The following is a 20,153-nucleotide window of genomic DNA, read 5'->3' on the forward strand; positions in this document are numbered from 1 at the left end:
ATGAGGAGCACTCAGCTCACTCTGCCTCACTGTTGTGAAATATCTGGCTGTTTTTAGACTTGTTTACATCATGTCCGATCCTCAGAATATTTGCTGAAATATGAGTATTATTTTTACTTCAGGGTTGCCCATAGTTGCTTCAGCCTCTTGACGGAGTGCGGATGTGGAGGTGAACAGCACTAGTCTTGGTATGAAGATCAGTGGATAAGCGTCTTTAGTGACCTTGGATCTTTTCAGAGGCTGAAGCTGGATTCCAGCAGAGACACATGGTCCAGAGTGACAAGGCCATCTGCTGTAGCGCCAGCACTGCAGTGGGAGGGAGGAGAAAGATGAAGGGGTGGTTTGTGGAGGGCTGAGAGTATAGAGAATTCCTCCCCCTCGGGTGTGGAGGGAGTAGATATTCTGGGAGTTCATTGCCAGCACCTTGGATTGGGACTTATTCCTTTAGTGTCAATTTTTTTCGTTCGTTTTTCTGAGAGGGGACTAAGATTGGGTCTTTAACATCACGAAATCATGTTATTGTGATTCTTATGAAGTTCTTTTAAAGTGATCAGCAATGGAGATCTGGACTCTGAAGACCTTGCAAGCTGTGGATCCAGTTTCCTCAACCACTCTTTACACCCAAAGTTGAGAGTTGTGGAGCAGTGACGCAAGAGGGAGAGGATCTCTGGGGTGGATTTTGGCTAACGTGTCTTTGTTTTGGTGCACTGGTGGTGAAAGACACAAAAGAAAGGTACGCTTGCACTTCCCCAGAGGGCCGAAGAGCCAGACGGATGGTTATTTTTATGAGGGACTTTGTAGCAGAAATGGGTCAGGACCAAACCAAACAGCAGATTGAGAAGGGACTGAAGCTCTACCAGTCTAATGACACAGAAAAGGCTTTATATGTTTGGATGAAAGTGTTAAGGAAGACATCTGATCCTGGGGGGAAGTTTCGGGTTTTGGGGTGTCTGATAACAGCACATTCGGAAATGGGAAAATACAAGGAGATGCTACAGGTATGAGCCACTTTTCTTCTGCTTTCTTACTGTATTTTTTTGTGTCAACACTAATGAGCATTTCAGATTTGTTTTCCACTATTATCAAAGACAATCAACAGTGGACCTACCCTGACTTGCAAGTTGCATTGTGCCAATAAAAATCATTTTTTCAAAAGTCATACACAAACAATTCTTATGCATTTCAACCCAAATTTCATAAACATATGGACAAACTCAGCCATTGGGTTAAAGTTGGACAATAAATGTACCTTAAATTTGTAACCCAGCAGTTGTCCATATTTTAGCCAGGTGTTGGTTGAAATAACCCAGGATTTGTAAAATGACTAAATGCACCAAAGACATGGCTTGCACTAATTTGCTGGTAACCCCAGGGATGCAGATTTCTGACCTACTGAAATATGTACCAATGCATAACATGCATATAATATATACCTTCCATAGTTACATGAAGGGTAAGGAGAGCTACTTGCAATATGATCCTCAGCACTGAGCATCTTGTTGACATAAACCTCCTAGCAGAGGGAACTGCTCTCCCAAGTTCAGCAAAGACTTCATTTGCACTATGATGTGTTTAAACAACTGTAGCTCTCACATAATAATAATAAAGTATGCTTGATGTCTGTTGTGGCATGAAAACAATTTTAGCACTAGTACTTTGTGTTGTCTACTGTTATATCAGGTTGCAATAGGATGGGCAACCCTTGAATGATTTTTTTTTCTTTTTTTTTTGTATATTATCTAATTATTATCTGTACTTTTTGATAAAATCGTTTAATGAATGAACTAATCTCTATTGTTTTCTTCCCTCATGTACATGTAAATCATCCATCAGTTCTCCCTCGCTCAAATAAACACAGCTAGAGAGATGGAGGATCCGGACTACCTGACGGAGGGCTATTTGAACCTGGCACGCAGCAATGAGAAGCTTTGCGATTTCCAGAAGACGGTCTCATATTGTGAGACCTGCTTAAACATGCAAGGCACCACTGTTAGCCTGCAACTCAATGGGCAAGTGTGCTTAAGCATGGGAAATGCCTACTTGGGCCTAAGTGTTTTCCAGAAGGCCTTAGTGAGCTATGAGAAGGCCCTACGATATGCTCACAATAATGACGACAAGATGCTGGAGTGCAGGGTCTGCTGCAGTTTGGGCAACTTCTACATCCAGCTTAAGGTATAACAACTACTATCTCATTTATCTTTTTGTGTATGTGTGTATTTATGTTTGCATGATTTAGAATAGTAGTACATTCTTAAAAGTGTCATTTCAATTTAATTGATAATACCAACCCAACGTTGGATTTGTCCATATTTGACCCAATATTGGGCTACAACAAGTCAGCACTTTAGAGTTTAGGAGCATTTAGGAGAGTATAAGGTTATCAAACTTAATAGATAATGAATGGAGGATTATGGAAATGGAAATTTTGCAGAGTAAAAATTACATTTAGGCTTCTTTAAAGTGTCAAATCTTTGTCTACTAAAGAAATGCACTTTAAAATAATGGTCGATTTGGTTAATGAGTTAAGCTTTTTACTAACATGAACAAATAAACAAAACATTTATTACAGTATTTATTTATATTTGTTAACATTAATTAAAAAATACAGTCAACTCACTGTGATTAACTAATGTAATTGGTCGATTGGAATACTTAATTCTGATTGGTTGCAACATTCCAAGGTATGCTATTCTGAGATAACAACTGCTATGTAACACAGGCTTATCCAGGAACTTCGAATCACCTTGACTGTCAGTGAACATGTTCAAATCCATTTACCTATATCTGCTTGTCTGTCTTTTTGACTGTTTGGTGCTGTCTTATAAATGATTAATACACAGGTTAGTATTGACGTTATCCTTGACGTCTGAGCAGGTGCAGCCATTGGAATCTTTTTGGCTCGAGACTTCCGGTTTCATTGACTTCCGTTGATTTTTAGACGTTAAAAACAGCTTGTTGTGCTGCTTGCTTGTTGTTGCAAACTGACATTTTCTTATCATATTAGTCTACTTTTTATGTATAGTCATGCAAACAGTTTTCGGCCATTCATTATTCCTGGGCGTTTTTAGGCAACGGAATCAGAAAATCTAAAACAAGTGCACTTCGGCATTGCAGAATAAGATCAATATGCTTAATTTAGTCAGTTTCATTTCAGTCAGCTTTGAGTTTTTCACTGTTCTTGTGACTTGTGACTGTTTTTGGTTATGTCCACTGAATTAATAAACTATTATGGCTCAGAACAATATATTTTTGTTTCTAAGTTTTATGTTTGTGGCAAGTAGCTGTGTAATAAAAGAAATAAGTACACCCAGGATGGTCTTTTCACAGAATAAAGCTGCGTATAAGCCTGAAAAGTCTTTATTCTGCTAGCTATAACAATCTTTTTTATATATTTTATCACTGACTTAACAAGCTCAACTTTAGATTTTAATAATGCATTAGTAAATATTGAACTATTATTAATCGATTCATACTTAGATTATATTGTTTTAAAGTGTTAATAAACTTGATGAGCTTCATTTTGGGATGTTTTTTTTTTTTTTTTTTTTTTTTTTTTGCACCTGCGTGTTAAGTTGTGATATAAGGAATACTGCCTCTGTTTAATTTATTATTTTGATGTCAACTGACCTTTATGTCTATTCATTTAAAACATAAAAGATAATTGTTTGACACTTGAGATTTCAGTATGGTAATTAAAGAGTAAGATCTGATATTTCTGTAATACACATCAAACTGCAGGTCTGTTTGTTGTTTGCTTTTGACATATCTGATAGAGCGTTTGGACTCTGAATGGTGACTTGTGACATTAAACTTGACAAACTCACTGAAGGAGTTCATGCTCTACAGCTTTGCTTATTACTTGTTGTGGTTTTCCATATTTCTTTCACAATCAACTCATCAATAAAAATAAATAAATATAAATTAACCCAAGAGTGTCCACACATTTAACTGCAGTGAACTCTACCAGTCAAACAATTGTTTGATTATTTTCAAAAGCCTCTTGTTTCATAAAAAAAAAAAAAATTTGTCAAATACTGATACAAATAAAAATGTGTTAATGCATTTAATATGTTAATATAAATATCCATAATTTATTACTGTGATTCAAAGCTGAAGTTGCAACAGAACGTATTTTAGTCCTCAGTTATCCATTATCGAAACAATTCTATTTTCGTTTTCAAGAAACCTTAATTATAATGTAATTAATTTTTTTTTTTTTGTAGAAACTATGATACATTTGATTTCAATCAAAGCATTTAATAAAAAAAATAATAGTTTAAATAATCTTAAATGCACTAATGTATGTTTGGTAAATAAAAATATTGATTTCTCTAAAAAAAAGGAGAAAACAGCATGTGCGTTTAGTGTTGACAACCAATGCTCCATTTGTAATTGTCACTGTAGTGAATGTTTTTCATATTCCTTTTGCTGACGGTTATTTAAGCTCTATTTCACTGAAAGAGCAGTAAACAGTTTTTACATGACTAACAAACCTGCCTACATGCTGTGCACAATGTATCCAATTGCACGTCAGACAAAGCAGGTTTGGCTAGATATAGGCATTTGTACTCACCTTGACACTAGAGATCTGAAGAGAGCAAATCCCCTGGATTCCCAGGAAGGCCTGCTGTAATAAGTATGTGATGGAGAGGCATGCAGAGAATGTCAGTGCTACTAGGAGCAATAATAAGATGACCCCTTTTAGCCGTGCCTGAGTTAAATCTCTCTGCCACATGGGAAATGATCAACACTGAGTGCTTGGTTGCTTTTAGTGTTCTCTTTCACATACTCTCTAATATTCATCAGATATGCATTTTTCTACATGTGAAAAATTTTGTGTTTAAAATTTTGGGTCGCACTTAGGATTTTGGAAACTTCCATTCAAAAGAACTTAAACAAATCACTTTAAATAATAAGGTTGTGCGACAAAAAATCCATATACCGAATATAGTGAAAAGATATGTTTGGATTTGTGCTTTATAGGGCTGACACTACACTGACTTTAAATCAACTAATTTATTGATTATATGACTAATCTAGATGAGTAACTTTAACAATTATTAATTTTATAATAAATTATTTTAAATAATCAATCATTTAAGAAATTAGAAAAATACACCATATGCCAAAATTTACATAAAACATCATTGCACTTGATTTATGAACTAAGAGTAAAAACAAAGTTACTTTTAAAGTTTCTTTAAAAAGAAACTAGCTTTTTTTTTTTTTTGCAAACAAAATAAATGAATATTTTATTGTCAAAAGTGGAAAATAACCAGCATCTCTTGCAAGCAAAACTAAAGTAAACTAAACTGCTTTACTTTCATCTATCATGAAATAAAGTTATGCCCGGTGTTTTAACTTGGCATTAATATCACAAGCCTATCTGTGGCCAAAGCTCTTCTAAATTCACTGTGTTTTGTTCCTCCAGATTACTTTCTCTTTGTATTACATAAAGTACAGGTTGCACGGTTTACCGGTACTGTGGTAGTATCGTGATACTGTGGCTCCAAAATTCTGGCGGTGCCACTATAGTTTGTAAACGGTAGTATCGTCATTAATAGTCTATCAATAAAAACTGTTGCATGTGGAAAAGTCATTAAGCGCACACATTTGTGCAACAATAGACCATTTTATCTTAATAGTCTGTGGAGCCCTTTAAGGTTCTACGTTTTCTGATGTTTTCTGTTTAAAAAAAAAAACTATTTTTAACCACTTCATATAGCCTAATTTAGTTGGAATAAGGCTCTTTTTGTAACAAACTTTGTTTGGTATAATTTGTATCTTTATTTCAATGTATTTTTTGTTGGCCAGGTATCTACAAATTAACAAAAGAATGAATACATTTTAGTTGAAGTGGCGTTCAAAAATAATACTTTTTTTAATTTGATTGAATTTAATACAAGTAGGCATGTTATAATATAGTATTTCTGTCAATTTTCTTTATAATTTGAGATAAATATTGCAGTAATATTTGGTACTGTAATACTTCAGCTGGTGTAGCATGGTAACATGAATTAATGGTATCGCGATAACCCTAGAGTACAGTATATGTACATGTAATTTGGTAATGCTAATAAGTTGCATCTTGGCATTTGATGGATGAACTTTGAAGAGAAAAATGCCACCTCATAGTACACAGCTTTTCAAAACTCTTGACTGATTGTGGTTTACTGTTTAATGGAAGTTAATAATTCACTAAAGCATCATAGGGTTTCAGGGAAAGGTGGAAATTCAGTTATTACTTGAGGAACATGAATCATTTATGCACATTATATTATGTGCTTCTAATAATAGGAGTCCATATCTGCATATTTTGTGCTTTTTGCAGGATTTTGAAAAAGCGCTCTTCTTTCCGTGCAAAGCAGCTGAACTGGTGAATGACTACGGTAAGGGCTGGAGTCTGAAGTATCGTGCCATGAGTCAGTACCATATGTCGGTAGCCTACAAGAAGCTGATGCGCCTACCAGATGCAATGGAATGCTGTGAGGTACGGACATCTAATTATGACCCCTCATCCATTTTTATCTCTAGAACTCTGCCATGGTAACATTTACTCACGGCTGTCAAATGTACATAACAGATTTTCAATCAAATATCTAAACCTCCAGTCCTAGACTTTACTAAGATTGGGTTACTTATTAGCGCACGTTATTAGAAATTGTGTAGATAATGAAGAATAAAAATAACAATAAGCAGCAGCAGGACAAATTAACGCCTTACAATAACCGTACATGAATAATGATGTATGTAAACTACACATTACTATTATGAATTGATGATGAGTAGGCGTGCGCTAATCATGAACTAACATTAACTACAACATGAGTCCCAAGAGTTCATGTGGGAATAACGGCTACCTTAATTACTTGTTAGTTCATGTTGTTATTTAGTGTATTAAATAACATTGAGGTTTAAGCTAAATGTAACCAACAAGAACTCATAGGCTGTTATTGTTTATTATACTTTACTTGAAGAGGCACATCACAGTGAACTCATCCTTAACTACTCATGAACTCCTGTGGTTAAACTGTTGATGTTGATGTTGACAGAACACTTTCTATTGTTATTTAGTGTAGTCGTATGCACGTAAGGAGTTCATGAGTAGTTAATAATGGGTTAAGAATGATGTGCTCCTCCAAGTAAATTCATGATATATTCATACATTAACATGTCATGAGATTATGATGGTTAAATTAAGCATAAACTAATGTGGTAATTTACACATCAATTACCAACAAGCATGTACTAAAAATTAAGGTAGCCGTTATTCACACATGAACTAATGTGAGTCATGTTGTAGGTAATGTTAGTTAATTTATTCCTCATTAGTCCATAATAAAGTTTAGTTAGCATAATAACACTTTATTCAGGAATAATAACAATATTATTCATGTACTAATATTGTAAAGTGTTACCAATTGACTTTTCTGATGGATTTATTGTCACACTTATGTTTTAACAATCTTCAGCATAACGTCAGATTGATGTACTCCAACCTTGTGGGACGTTGCATTTTGTTTGGAAATGAAAATTGTGTTGACGTCAGAAACCACCTCTGGAGCTGTAGTTAGAGACATAGTTCCTGTCTGTGTTCTATTCCCAGTTACCCCCCCCCCCCCCCATGCATTATTCATTTAGAACATTCTAACATTTAACCTTGAAATGTTAAAAAAAGCGTTAAACTCATCTCTCTAAGGTGTAATTCGCTTTCAAAGTATTTTTACAGTTCAATTTTAGGAATCTTCAGGTTTACAATTGTGCTCCCTTTGCAATGCACTTTGAAAACATTGATGTCATTTTGAACACAGCTGAGCAGAATTCATGTTATGTCTCTAAAGGTAGTATACTTTTTACAGTCATTGCTTTAAAGCTTGTGAAGACAAAAAACATAGCATACGTTAATGCTTTTATTTTATAGTAGGTTATTTATTAAGAAATGTAGCCTACAGTATATGATATGGGCCTGTTGGTTAGAACATTTCTGCAGTGGTTTGCATGTGTCAAATTCTAAACCAATATAATTTGCACAAAAATATGGGGTTCTTCTCTGAAGAAGTAGTTACCATCATTATGGGCATTTTACATCATAACTAACTTGGTTCAAACGACAGAGAAACTGCGGCTTTTGGGAAACACTCGTCACTACATAGTTCTTTTCCCAAATGATGCATCATACCATGATAGTTCAGCCACGAGTTACATCATTGTTTGGGAAACGCACCCCTGGTCGACTTAATCTCTAATCTCACACAACCGTTGCATTTTGGTCACTTTCCAGCACAACCTAAAACCACAAAATATCATTGTCTTGTCTGTGTGGACGTTACCAATATGACGTCTATCAGACATTGGATTTTGGTTGCCATGCCTGATGAATAAATGTCAGTATTTGACGTGAGTATGACATTGGTTTAAGATGTTAGCTTGACATTAGATTTAGGTCACTTTCCAACACAACCTAAAATCAACAAAATATCAACATCATTTCATGAAATTATTGGACAAAATAATGCTGTTCTTAGATGCCTGCAACCTAAGTCTAACCTAATATTAACGTCTTATGAGGTTGAGTCTGCTGACTGCATTGCCCTTCTATTAGTTTTAGTCACAAAAGAATAAAAGAAGGAAACGTTTTATTGCTCAACTCAATTATTTCTAGAGCACTTTTAACCAACCACAATGGGTCCCAAAGTGCCGTACAAAATTAGTATGTTTTCAGTGACCACTGAAAAGACTCCAAAGTAGGAGATGTTCTTAAGGAGATTGGAAGATTAGAGTCGATCCTTAGAGCGAAGAGATCTCACAGGGTGATGTATATTAATTATCTCAGAAATACACTCAGGGGCCAGGCCATGGAGGGATTAAACAGATATTAGTGGCAATAAATGCTATGAGCGATGCATTCTGGGTTATCTTAGCTCCATAGTTGAGGATTAAAAATATTCATTTCAAGACTGTAGAAATTACTTTGTGAATAATGCAGTAAAAGTGTTACAATGCTCAAAAAAGGGTGTTCAAGATAGTGGTAATGTGCATGAGTTAATTTTACCTTATGCTGGTTTTATTTCTGATAGTTGTTTATTCCATATACTGTAAAAAATTTCAGTATTCCACACAGTTCACACATGTTGTCCCAACACAAACCGATTAAGTCAACTTAACAAATGTAAGCGGATTGAACATAGAACAATTAAGTTGTCCCAAAGAAATCTCAAGAATTGTCTTGTTTCAACTCATTTTAAATAAGTAGTTCGAACAAGCAGCAAAAATCATTTATCAGCAGTGATATTTTGCTCTTTTTAAAGTTGCTTAATATTTTGCCAATTAGCAAATATATTTATAGTACTTTGCACAGATATGGACATCTTAAAGTGGAAACAGATCACCTGAACGAATTTAAGGCAGCATCACCTTAATCCCTCAGGATGTTGATCATATTTATCAGTCCCCTTGGCGTAACCCTGGCCTCTGACTGTCTGCCGCTCGGCCTATGGCACAACTGACAGGTGCAGCTATTTGTAGGACTGGTTGTGCCAGCCCTCTTGACCAGCCCCCTTTACTATGGCTGATAAAAATACGCCAGTCGAGAGTCCATCATGCTGAGGTGCCGTCTGAGAGCAGTGTTAATGAAGAGCAGAGCTCACCCTTTGCCCCACGCTAATGACGAGGAGAGAAATATCACAGCCGGTCATTGCTTTGGACTGTGACCGTTGTCACAATGTGCTGTCTGCAGCCGTGATTTATAACTATCTAACAGTGGGGATTAACACGGGCCATGTTCCAGCTGTCACGCTACGTTTCATTTTTGTATGTTGTTTAAGTTGGGTGGGCAAGTATCTGGTTTTAGATCAGATATTTGGGTTTAAAATACCAAGTCTACATACTGTTACAGACTTGAGCTGGACAGTTATCTATTCTCCAATTTAAAATATATTTAATACATTTTTTTTTATTTATAAATGTTTTGAAAAATTATACTCAAGTAAAAGTACCATTACTTGCTTAAAATTGTATTGCAAGTGGAGTAAAGTAAAAAGTAGCACTTTTAAAAGTACTCAAGAGTAGTGAGTAGTGAGTTTTTCACTGTAAAATGATGAATTTACATGTCATTTGTTGATTTGTGTAAACGTAACATTCTGTAGTGCATTAAGTTATTGCCCAGCAGACACACAACGTCATAAGACGCTAATATTAGGTTAGGTCGTAACGTCAGGTGACCAAAATTCAATGTCTAGCCTGGGTTCAAGGACAAAGTTATTTTAATTTCCAATAACAAAGTCAAATGACATTGATGTTTGGTTAATTTTAGGTTGTGTTGAAAGTGACCAAAATCCAATGTCGAGCAAACATCTTAAACCAACATCATATTGACATCTAATACTGACATTTACTCGTCAGGTATGACAACCAAAATCCAACATCTGATAGACGCCATTATAGTAACGTTAACACAACGTCAAGCTGTAATATCATTAGACATTAATATTTGGTTGATTTTAGGTTGGTTGTTGGACATTAACGTTGTCAAGTTCTGACGTTAACCTGATTTTAACTTCCAAACAAAATGCAACGTCGCCACGATGTTGGGGTACAATGTAAATCTGACATCATGTTGACGTCTTGTGCTTGCTGGATGTTTAAGGCCATTTCGGTCATCATAAAGTAAACATCTGTCATTTTCTCAACATCTAAACAGTCTCTGGATCCTTGCATGTAAAGATTTTAAACATCTTTTAGGACACTTTTAGTGCTTTCAAACAGTTTGCTGCAATTATAAATCACCAATGTCTTGAGGTAGTTCATTCGATTTACCTAATATAAGCGATTTGATTGGACTCGCAGGACTGATTTTTCTAATCCCATAGACAAGAAAAAATAAAGTAGTGACTGCAGGTTTAAGGAAAGTAGTGGAGTGATATAACCAACACTGCACTAAAAATGTACTCAATGGAAAGTAAAAGTAAACATTTCTAAAACTACTTAGCAAATTACAATTTCTGTGAAAAACTACTCAAGTACAGTAGTTTGAGTATTTGTAATTTGTTACTTTACACCACTGGATACAACATCTTATACTTATAAAAATGTGTAGCAGACAGCTCTGTTTTTTTTGTCCTCCTTTTACTATATGTGTTTAGGAATTTATGAAATTATATATAACAAAGAAATAAATATGTTAAATACATGTTACTTTCAAGTTAGACACAATATTGTCTGACCTACTGCCCCTGCAATCAACACTGTGGTGTCTCCATCCTATATGTAATTTGAATTAATTAAATGAGTTCATGATTCAAATACAAATCAAAAAATACAGTTTTTAAATTTAAAACTGCATACTAGTATATGTATTACTATATTACTCATATGTTGACAAAAGAAATCAAAGCAAGGTTAACTTTGTATGCTTTAATTTATAAACATAGACAAGATGTTTAAAATTAAATGTGATATATTTAAATTATAATGTGGGGAGCATTGAAAGTAATAATATAAACCTCTGCTAAATTTCAGTAAACTGTGGATGACAACACAAACATTAATTACTACTGGATATACTCCTTTCCCCCATCAGGAATCAATGAAGATTGCACTGCAGCATGGAGATCGACCCCTTCAGGCATTGTGTCTGCTTAACTTTGCTGATATTCATCGCTGTCAGAAAGATGTTGATGTAAGTTATGCTGGAATGCCCAACATCCTTACAAATATGTTACTTATAATTGATTGGTACTTTATAGGTTTAACTGCTATTATCAAGTTGGACTTAGATCCCTGTTTCCTTCAGAACCACCCCGATTATTTGTGGCATTGATTCAACAGAGTGTTAGAAACATTCTTCTGAGATTTTGCTCAATATAGACACAGTATGATAGCAGCATTCATTTGTTGCAGATGCTAGTTCCACACACAGTTAGGTCCATAAATATTGGGACATCTACACAATTCTAACATTCTTGCCTCTATACACCAACACAATGGATTTGAAATAAAATGAAAAAGATGTGTTTTAACTGCAGACTGTCAGCTTTAATTTGAGGGTATTTATATGCAAATCAGGTGAACAGTGTAGGAATTACAACAGTTTGCATATGTGCCTCCCACTTGTTAAGGGTCCAAAAGTAATCGGGCAATTGGCTTCTAAGCTGTTCCATGGCCAGGCGTGTGTTATTCCCTCATTATTCCAATTACAAGTGTGCTATTTGCATTAGGAAGATGTTACTGACTACTATTAAGATGAGATCCAAAGAGCTTTCACTATCAGTCAAGCAAGCCATTAAAACAAATCACACCCATTAGAGAGGTAGCAGAAACATTAGGTCTGACCAAAACATCTGTTTGGAACATTCTTTAAAAAAACGCACCAGTAAGCTCAGCAACACCAAAAGACCCGGAAGACCATGGAAACAACTCTAGTAGATGATCAAAAAAATTTTCCCTAGTGAATAAAACACCCTTCACAACAGTTGGCCAGATCAAGAACATTCTCCAGGAGGTTGGGTGTATTTGTGTCAGAGTCAATAATCAAGAGAACACTACACCAGAGTAAATACAGAGGGTTCACCACAAGATGTAAACTATTGGTGAGCGTCAAAAACAGGAAGGTCAGATTAGAGTTCTAAAAAAAGCCTTCACAGTGCTGAAACAACATCTTACGGACAGATGAGATCAAGATCAACTTGTACCAGAGTGAAGGGAAGAGTAGACTATGGAAAAGGAAAGGAAATGCTCATGATCCTAAGCAGTGAAGCATGGTGGTAGTAGTGACATGGTGTGGGCATTTATGGCTCCCAACAGAACTGGTTCTTTTGTATTTATTGATGATGTGACTGCTGACAAAAGCAGCAGGATGAATTCTGAAGTGTTTTAGGCAATATTTTCTGCTCATATTAAGCCAAATGCTTCAGAACTCGTTGGACGATGCTTCACAGTGCAGATGGACAATGACCTGAAGCATACTGCAAAAGCAACCAAAGAGTTTTTGAAGGGAAAGAAGTGGAATGTTATGCAATGGCCAAGTCAATCACCTGATCTGAATGCGATTGAGCATGCACTAAGGAAACTTGAGCAATGAAGAAAACTGAAGAACAAATGCCCCAAGAATAAGCAGGAACTGAAGACTGCTGTAGAGATTGCTGTAGAGGCTTGGTAGAGCACCACCAGGAATGAAACCCAGCGTCTAGTGATGTCTATGCGTTTCCAGACTTCAGGCTGTAATTGATTGCAAAGGATTTGCAACCAAGTATTAATAAGTGAAAGTTTGATTTATGATCATTATTCTGTCCAATTACTTTTGGTCCCTTAACAAGTGGGAGGCACATATGCAAACTGTTGTATTTCCTATAGCCTTCACCTGATTTGGATGTAAATACCCTCAAGTTAAAGCCGACAGTCTCTAGCTAAAGCTCATTTCATTTCAAATCCATTGTGTTGGTGTATAGATCCAAAAATGTTAGAATTGTGTCAATGTCAAAATATTTATGGACCTAACTGTATATCTTAAACCTTTAGATAACTAGTGTAAGTTTCAGTTTTCCTTTTATCAAATCGAATCTGTCTGGCTATTCTTCTCTGAGCTCTCCTCAGATATTTTCTCTTTTTTGCGCAATTGTCTGTAAACCCTAAAAATGATTGTGCCTAAAACCTTAGTAGATCAGCAGTGTCTGCCCTGTTGGGCTCCAACAACCATGCCAGATTCAAAGTCACTACCTTTCTTCTCAATTCAGATGCTCATTTATAAACAGACCAATCTATATGATAGCTAAAGTTTGGGGTCCACCTAATTTAGTGGCAACTGAGTTACATATGTCTATATGCTTAACTGTGGCAGCCATAATCACGATTATTTTTCAAGTAGTCCTGCAGCAGTATTCCATTGCCTATGTCAATGCTTCTCTTTATGCCCTCACCTTCAACACAGAAAGCATTCCCTCGCTATGAGTCCTCCATGTGCATAATGTCAGAGATTGGCAACCGCCTTGGACAAGCATCCATCTATGTAGGAGTGGGGAAGTGCTGGATTCTGCAGAAGGAATATGATAAGGTCAAGATTTAATTGTGTCTTTTAGATAACGTGTGAATATTTGTGATCAACAAATACAGTTAAAAACAAACTTATTAGCCCCTGTGAAATTAATTTTTGTGTTTGTTTAACAGAGCAAATACATTTTTTCCACAGTATTTCCATCATATTTTTCTTCTGAGGATAGTCTTAATTCTATTTTAAAAGTTATTGTAAATTAGCCCCCATTATTTGGCTACAGAACAAACTTTTGTCCAATGACCTGCCTAAGTAACATGTTTTGCCTAATTAACCTACAGTTAAGCACTTCAGGCAGAACACAAGTATCTTGCCATTATACTAGTAGTCACAATGGCAAAATTATAAAGAAAAATGTGTTAGTTAATAAAACTATTGTTTAAAATGTGCTGAAGAAAATTCTGGGGTGGCATGGAGGCTAGGTGATCACTTCACAGCAAGAAGGTCACTGGTTTGAGTCCTGGCTGGACCAGGAAGCCTTTCTTTGTGGATTTTGCATGGTCTCCCCATTAGCCATATCTGTGTGGGTGTTCTCATGGGTGCTCCAGTTTCCCCCACAATTCAAAGACTTTTGGTATAGATGAATTGGATAAACTTAATTGGCTGTAGTGTGTGAATTGGAGAATGCATGGATGGAAGGGCATCCGCTGTGTAAAACAATTGTCAGAGAAATTTGTCTGTTCACCCCTGATAAAGCAGATAATGAGCAGAATGAAAGTGAGTGAAGAAAATTCTCTCCATTAAACAGCACTTGGGAAACATTTAGAAAAGAATAACATGTTATACGGGGGCTAATGATTTTGTCTTCGACTGTATGTAATATTTCAACTGGCATTAGTTTGAGTGCTTCTTGTATTACCACAGGCTCTGGACTCATTGCAAAGAGCAAATGATCTCGCCGAGGCAATCGGAAACAAGGTGAAGCATCTGTTACGTGAGAATAGGAGACAAACATCTCATTTTCATTTCGATTTTGATGGCATAACATTGCAGAAGATAAACACCTGCTTTGTATTAGCATTAGAATTGTGCTCTTCTGTTCCAGCTGTGTATCCTGAAGGTGCACAGCCTGTGTGAAGGCATTTACCGCTGTAAGGAGCAGCAGGAGGAGTTAAGGGAGCATGTGGTGAAGTTCCTGCAGTGTGTGGAGGAGCTGGAGCTCTACTGCGGCATGTGTGGGGAGTCTATCGGAGAGAAGAACCAGCAGCTGCAGGCCTTGCCCTGCTCTCACATCTTCCACCTCAAGTATGTAGTTCATACGTGTCAGCCCTGCCATTTTTCTCAGGATTCTCCCATATTTTACAATTCTATCCCGCTATTATCCCATAAAGGTATTTTCCCGTATTTCTTCCATATTTTTAATCTTTATATGATGGGTGGCAATAAACACCATATCCTCCTTATACGCAACACATATCGCCGAACCACCAGGGAACGCCTCTTGCTCTTAAATGTGAATCTTTTTTGTGCTTTCATTGTATTTGGGCATGAAAACACTTTAAAAGAAATATAAAAAGGGCGGGATTCCCTTAATTTCCTTTACAAACTAGGGGTTCCCTTAGTATCCCTTATTTTCCCATCCCGATGTTGACAGGTATCATATGATGTTGTTTAGTGTTTATAACTTTCTGTAGCCACCAGCTATTATTGCATGCTCACTGGGCTCTGTTCATCCATGCAGGTGTCTGCAGACAAACGGCACAAAGGGCTGCCCAAAATGCCATCGTTCATCAGTGAAGCTGGGTTTTGTATGAGACTGCACTCCTGCTTTTGGACAAAATGGCTGAATCCCATCAGCGTGACCCATCTGCGAGCACAAGTTCCAGGGTCTTGATTCAGGAAGCTCTCTGAGAGGAAAAAAGGAGGTTTTTCCCATTCTGTCTTTATGGCAGCTAGGAAAAATGTGGAAATGCAGCAGATGGATTAGTTCAACAAAGAGACAGATATTACTGTGAACTGACATTTTAATGCTGTGTTGGTGTATGAAACATTAAAAACAGCCTTTTATTGGACCATGCAGCATTGTGGGATATTCATCAAAGAGGTGAGAGATTTACATATTGTGCGGTTTCCCTCTGTGAACATTATTGCAATATTTATCACAGCTGAACAGAGCAAAATGTCTATTTATAACTTTCTATTTAATTTCTTCAGATTGTGTAAATAATCCATAAGTTCTATGATTAATGTAACTTTAAAAGATAATGTTGTTCTGGCTGAGTTTGTTTGAGGTTTGTTTTGAGCTTGTAGTAAACTCATATGTCTCTAACGGCCTCTTGTTAGTGAACTGTAATATTCAGGGGCATGTGTTCAACTTATTAACTTGACCAATGATACATTTTGTTAATTATTTATACAACAGTTATTTATGTCTTTTAATAAGGAACTTATACATAATGCATAACATTACTCTGTTTCCTCATAATTCATTTCTTTGAAGTTGAATCGAAATGTGAAAAGTAGTTCATTTCGTTATTCAGTTCATTATAGGACGTGCAGTTAGAAGTAAAACTTGCTAATATCACTTTAAAAAATAATCTACAATATTCTCCATAACCTTCAGAGATTCACAAAAGAGTGTAGGTTCTTTTGAATCTTCAAATAATTTATATCTTTTTACAACATGTATAGCACAAAAATATTTTGGTATATTTAATCGGAATGGCCTAAATTAGTTTTTATCTTTATTTCTTTGTGGGCACTTTCAATAAATATCCAAGGTGGTATAATCAAGTTAAATGATTCAGACTACACTCGCACATTGCAATATATATACTGATGCATTTTCACACAAATGATCTCTTCGATTGTTTGACAAATGTTAACATTTCTTTAATTAAAGATTAACAATTAACTATTCATAACTCCTGGTTTGCTTTCTCGTCTCTACTTTGTAGATTTCAGATAGAATCTGATGTCTTGTGCATTTATCTTTTAAATCACACTGTTAAATGTGGTTCAGTATTTTCTGCCACTATTCCATATACAAAATAAAATATAACAGGACCCATGTTATATATTTTAAACAAAATAAAATAAACCCACAGACATATTCTCACCAAAACACCATACATTAAACACGGCGATTTGTGATTGTTATATATGGGAGCAATATGTAAAAATGCTGGATATTTATTTTTCTTTTAACTTATACTTTCATTTTTTGTTAACACTGTCCTTCTCATCCTCAGCTAATCGTCTTGTTTACTAACTGCATGCTGTATAAAACTGATTTACATCCTGATAGCTAACAGGTCATAACTACCTCCACGTTTGTAGCTCAAAATACTTGCATGTTTATGCAGCAGTTTCTTTTTAAAATGAGACTGGACACTTTGTTTAATTAAACAAGTCTTGTATAAATTTTATTAAATTTTTCTGGTAAATCTCCAATAAAACAAATTTCTTGCTGTTTCCTTTTTGATGAAGTATGTCTTTTGTATGACTCATGAATCATCTTCTAATGTGAGATATATTTTGCCATGAAAATCAAGTTTTTAGAGATAAAACAGAGGCATTTCTGACATCACTAAAAGGAAACACTTTAAACTTTGGGTCAAGCTATTTTGTCCCAGTCACAAGGTACTATACTTGCAGATTGGAAGATTTTAAAAGAGAAAACACTGGTTATAAACTTATGTATTTAAGTCACTGAAGGCTGAAGAAAAACTATTTGGTTGGGAGATGTCCTTACGATGCATGCTGAGATGTTTTCGATGTCCTTATCACACTGAGTTGCAAACACTGCTTTCTAAACTCTACATTCAGAAACATTGGGAATGTACATGGACACAATGTCCTCTGTGCCATCGTATTAAGTGCTCACACAGGCCTTCAATTAATCTAGCTCTAAAAATAATCTCAGATGTCTTCAGAAAGAACCCGGAGCAGTTCATAGTAAAATCGATGGTGCATTGCTTAAAACACAATAAAGAAATGAAGTTTTTTATGTGGGAAAGATGCAGAACTGTGCTTTTTGAATGTCATCAAGTCACAAAAATCATGTACTGCCAGCAGAAGCAGATCCATTGAAAATAATGGGAAATACAATCCTGAAATCCCTCGATTTAAACTTCTTCATGACTTATCCGAACAAATGTATTTTTATTCCAATTCACAGAAACAAACAGCTTACGTTGCTGTAGAGGTACAACAAGAGTATAAAAAAATTGCATATAATCCTGAGGGAAGAGCAGCCTGACTGATGGGGCTTATTATTATTTTAAAATTAGAGAAAATGAAAGACTGGTAAAAGACAAACTGTAGGTCAATAAGATCTTTTTAAACTAAAACTTCACACTACAGATAATCTGACATTTTAAAGGTATAATTTTTACACATTAAGCCCATTTCACTGTAAATGTTTGAGAGTGACGTTAAAGCTATTAACAAACTTCCTGTAGTGTACACAACCCCCCTAACTACAATGGTCTTTACCTGACTTTAGCTCCCTCCAGGAAAAAAATTGTCCTGTCTCCGTATTTTTTTTCAGATTAATGACATTTGACCACGTACAAGCTGGTTCACCCAAATGCGTTCTCTCTCTCTCTCTCTCTCTCTCTCTCTCTCTCTCTCTCTCTCTCTCTCTCTCTCTCTCTATATATATATATATATATATATATATATATATATATATATATATATATATATATATACAACAGTTCTGTCTGGTTCTCAAATCTGATTGGCTGATAGCCGTGCGATATTCTGCAATATCAGAACTCCTACAGCCTCTTTACCCTTTGTGTATTACTCCGCCCACATACAACCAACAAAAAGCAGACACAGATCTAAAATTTAAAAGATTCTTGCTCAACTGTTTTAACTGTCAGCTTATGATTTGAATCCAATGTGGAAGAAAGTAGTTCCACATACAAAAGGGTTTTTGAAACTTTCCGTGTTTAATTTTGTTTTTATATACACAATTATGCCATCAAACTGTTGTAAAAACGCTATATCACACTCGTAGCAGTGCGATATAGCTGTATATCGCACTGGTGGGGGCACTAGGGCACTCGGCCGCATCACACGCCTCCCACCAGTGCCGATATACAGCCATATCGCACTGCTACGAGTGTGATATTGCTCATATATATATATATATATATATATTTTTTTTTTTATGTTTTCGACCTTAACATTACAGCTGCATCGAGCAGCGTCTCTTTTTTTTCCCCACCTTTGTCACATGAATGTGGACCTGCCTCTTGCATAGCCCATTTTTACAGCAAAAAAATTAAAATAAAAAAAATAAAAAAAAAAAACATCCATATTTAGACATCTATATATTTTGATTTAAAAAATACTGTAAACGACTAACAAACTATTGGTAATGATGAGAAATTTACATTTTAAGAAATCCCCTTCAAATTCACTACAAAAATCCTCCACAACACATGCCCATTATATGGACTATCATGTGCTAGTTCCCACGACAGGATTAAAATAATAATAATAATAATAATAATAAATTCTTATATAAAATTTTTTTTAAACGTTTATACATAAATTCTGCAGCAACTCAGTTATAGACATAGTACGATCAGCACCTGGGATCCAAAACAAATAAACAAAAATGATCATATACACATTCTGCACTATATTCCAAATCAACAACTTTTTTGTCACCTTTCCAGTCTAATTTTCAGATTTGTGTATTCAAACTTCGCCTCTCAATGTGTTTTGAAACGTGCAACACAATCTCAATTAGTTAATAATCTTAATTAGTTTTATTTTTAAAAAAAATCTAATTCTTTCCAAATCCAAAATCACAAGAAAATTTGTATTTCTTTTCTTTATTAATCCAAACATGGATCGCTCATCAGTGATCATCACATCAGTCCTGACCTGCACTGGACTGAAAATCTCTGGAAAAGTGATCAAGGTCACAGCTGAGAGACTAGTGATGTCCTGCAGCCACATTTGTGCTTATTTAAAAAAAGGGTCTGTGCATTTTTGACTGTAACCGACAGGGGTTTTGTTGCATTATTTCTTTGTTCTACAATCATTGCTGTTCTCTGATTTTGAGAAAGTGTCTTTGCATTTGATTTCTACTTATTTAAATATTAGTTTCTAAAAATGTGTTTAAGTTACATTACAAAAAATATAT

At 35.5% G+C, this 20,153-nt stretch overlaps 1 protein-coding gene across 2 annotated transcripts; it reads left to right on the forward strand.

Annotated features, from left to right (window-relative positions):
- The first annotated feature begins 357 nt into the window (after positions 1-357).
- rapsn (receptor-associated protein of the synapse, 43kD) lies at positions 358-15,798 on the forward strand. 2 transcript variants are annotated; one of them, NM_178305.1, is given in 8 exon segments: positions 807-998; positions 1,834-2,172; positions 6,332-6,490; positions 11,579-11,677; positions 13,925-14,047; positions 14,909-14,962; positions 15,090-15,289; positions 15,726-15,798. In NM_178305.1, coding segments are annotated over 8 exon segments (1,239 nt in total).
- Positions 15,799-20,153: the final 4,355 nt, after the last annotated feature.

The sequence above is a fragment of the Danio rerio genome, chromosome 18, assembly GCF_052040795.2.
Source record: "Danio rerio strain M-AB ecotype USA chromosome 18, GRCz13ab, whole genome shotgun sequence".
NCBI lineage: Eukaryota > Metazoa > Chordata > Actinopteri > Cypriniformes > Danionidae > Danio > Danio rerio.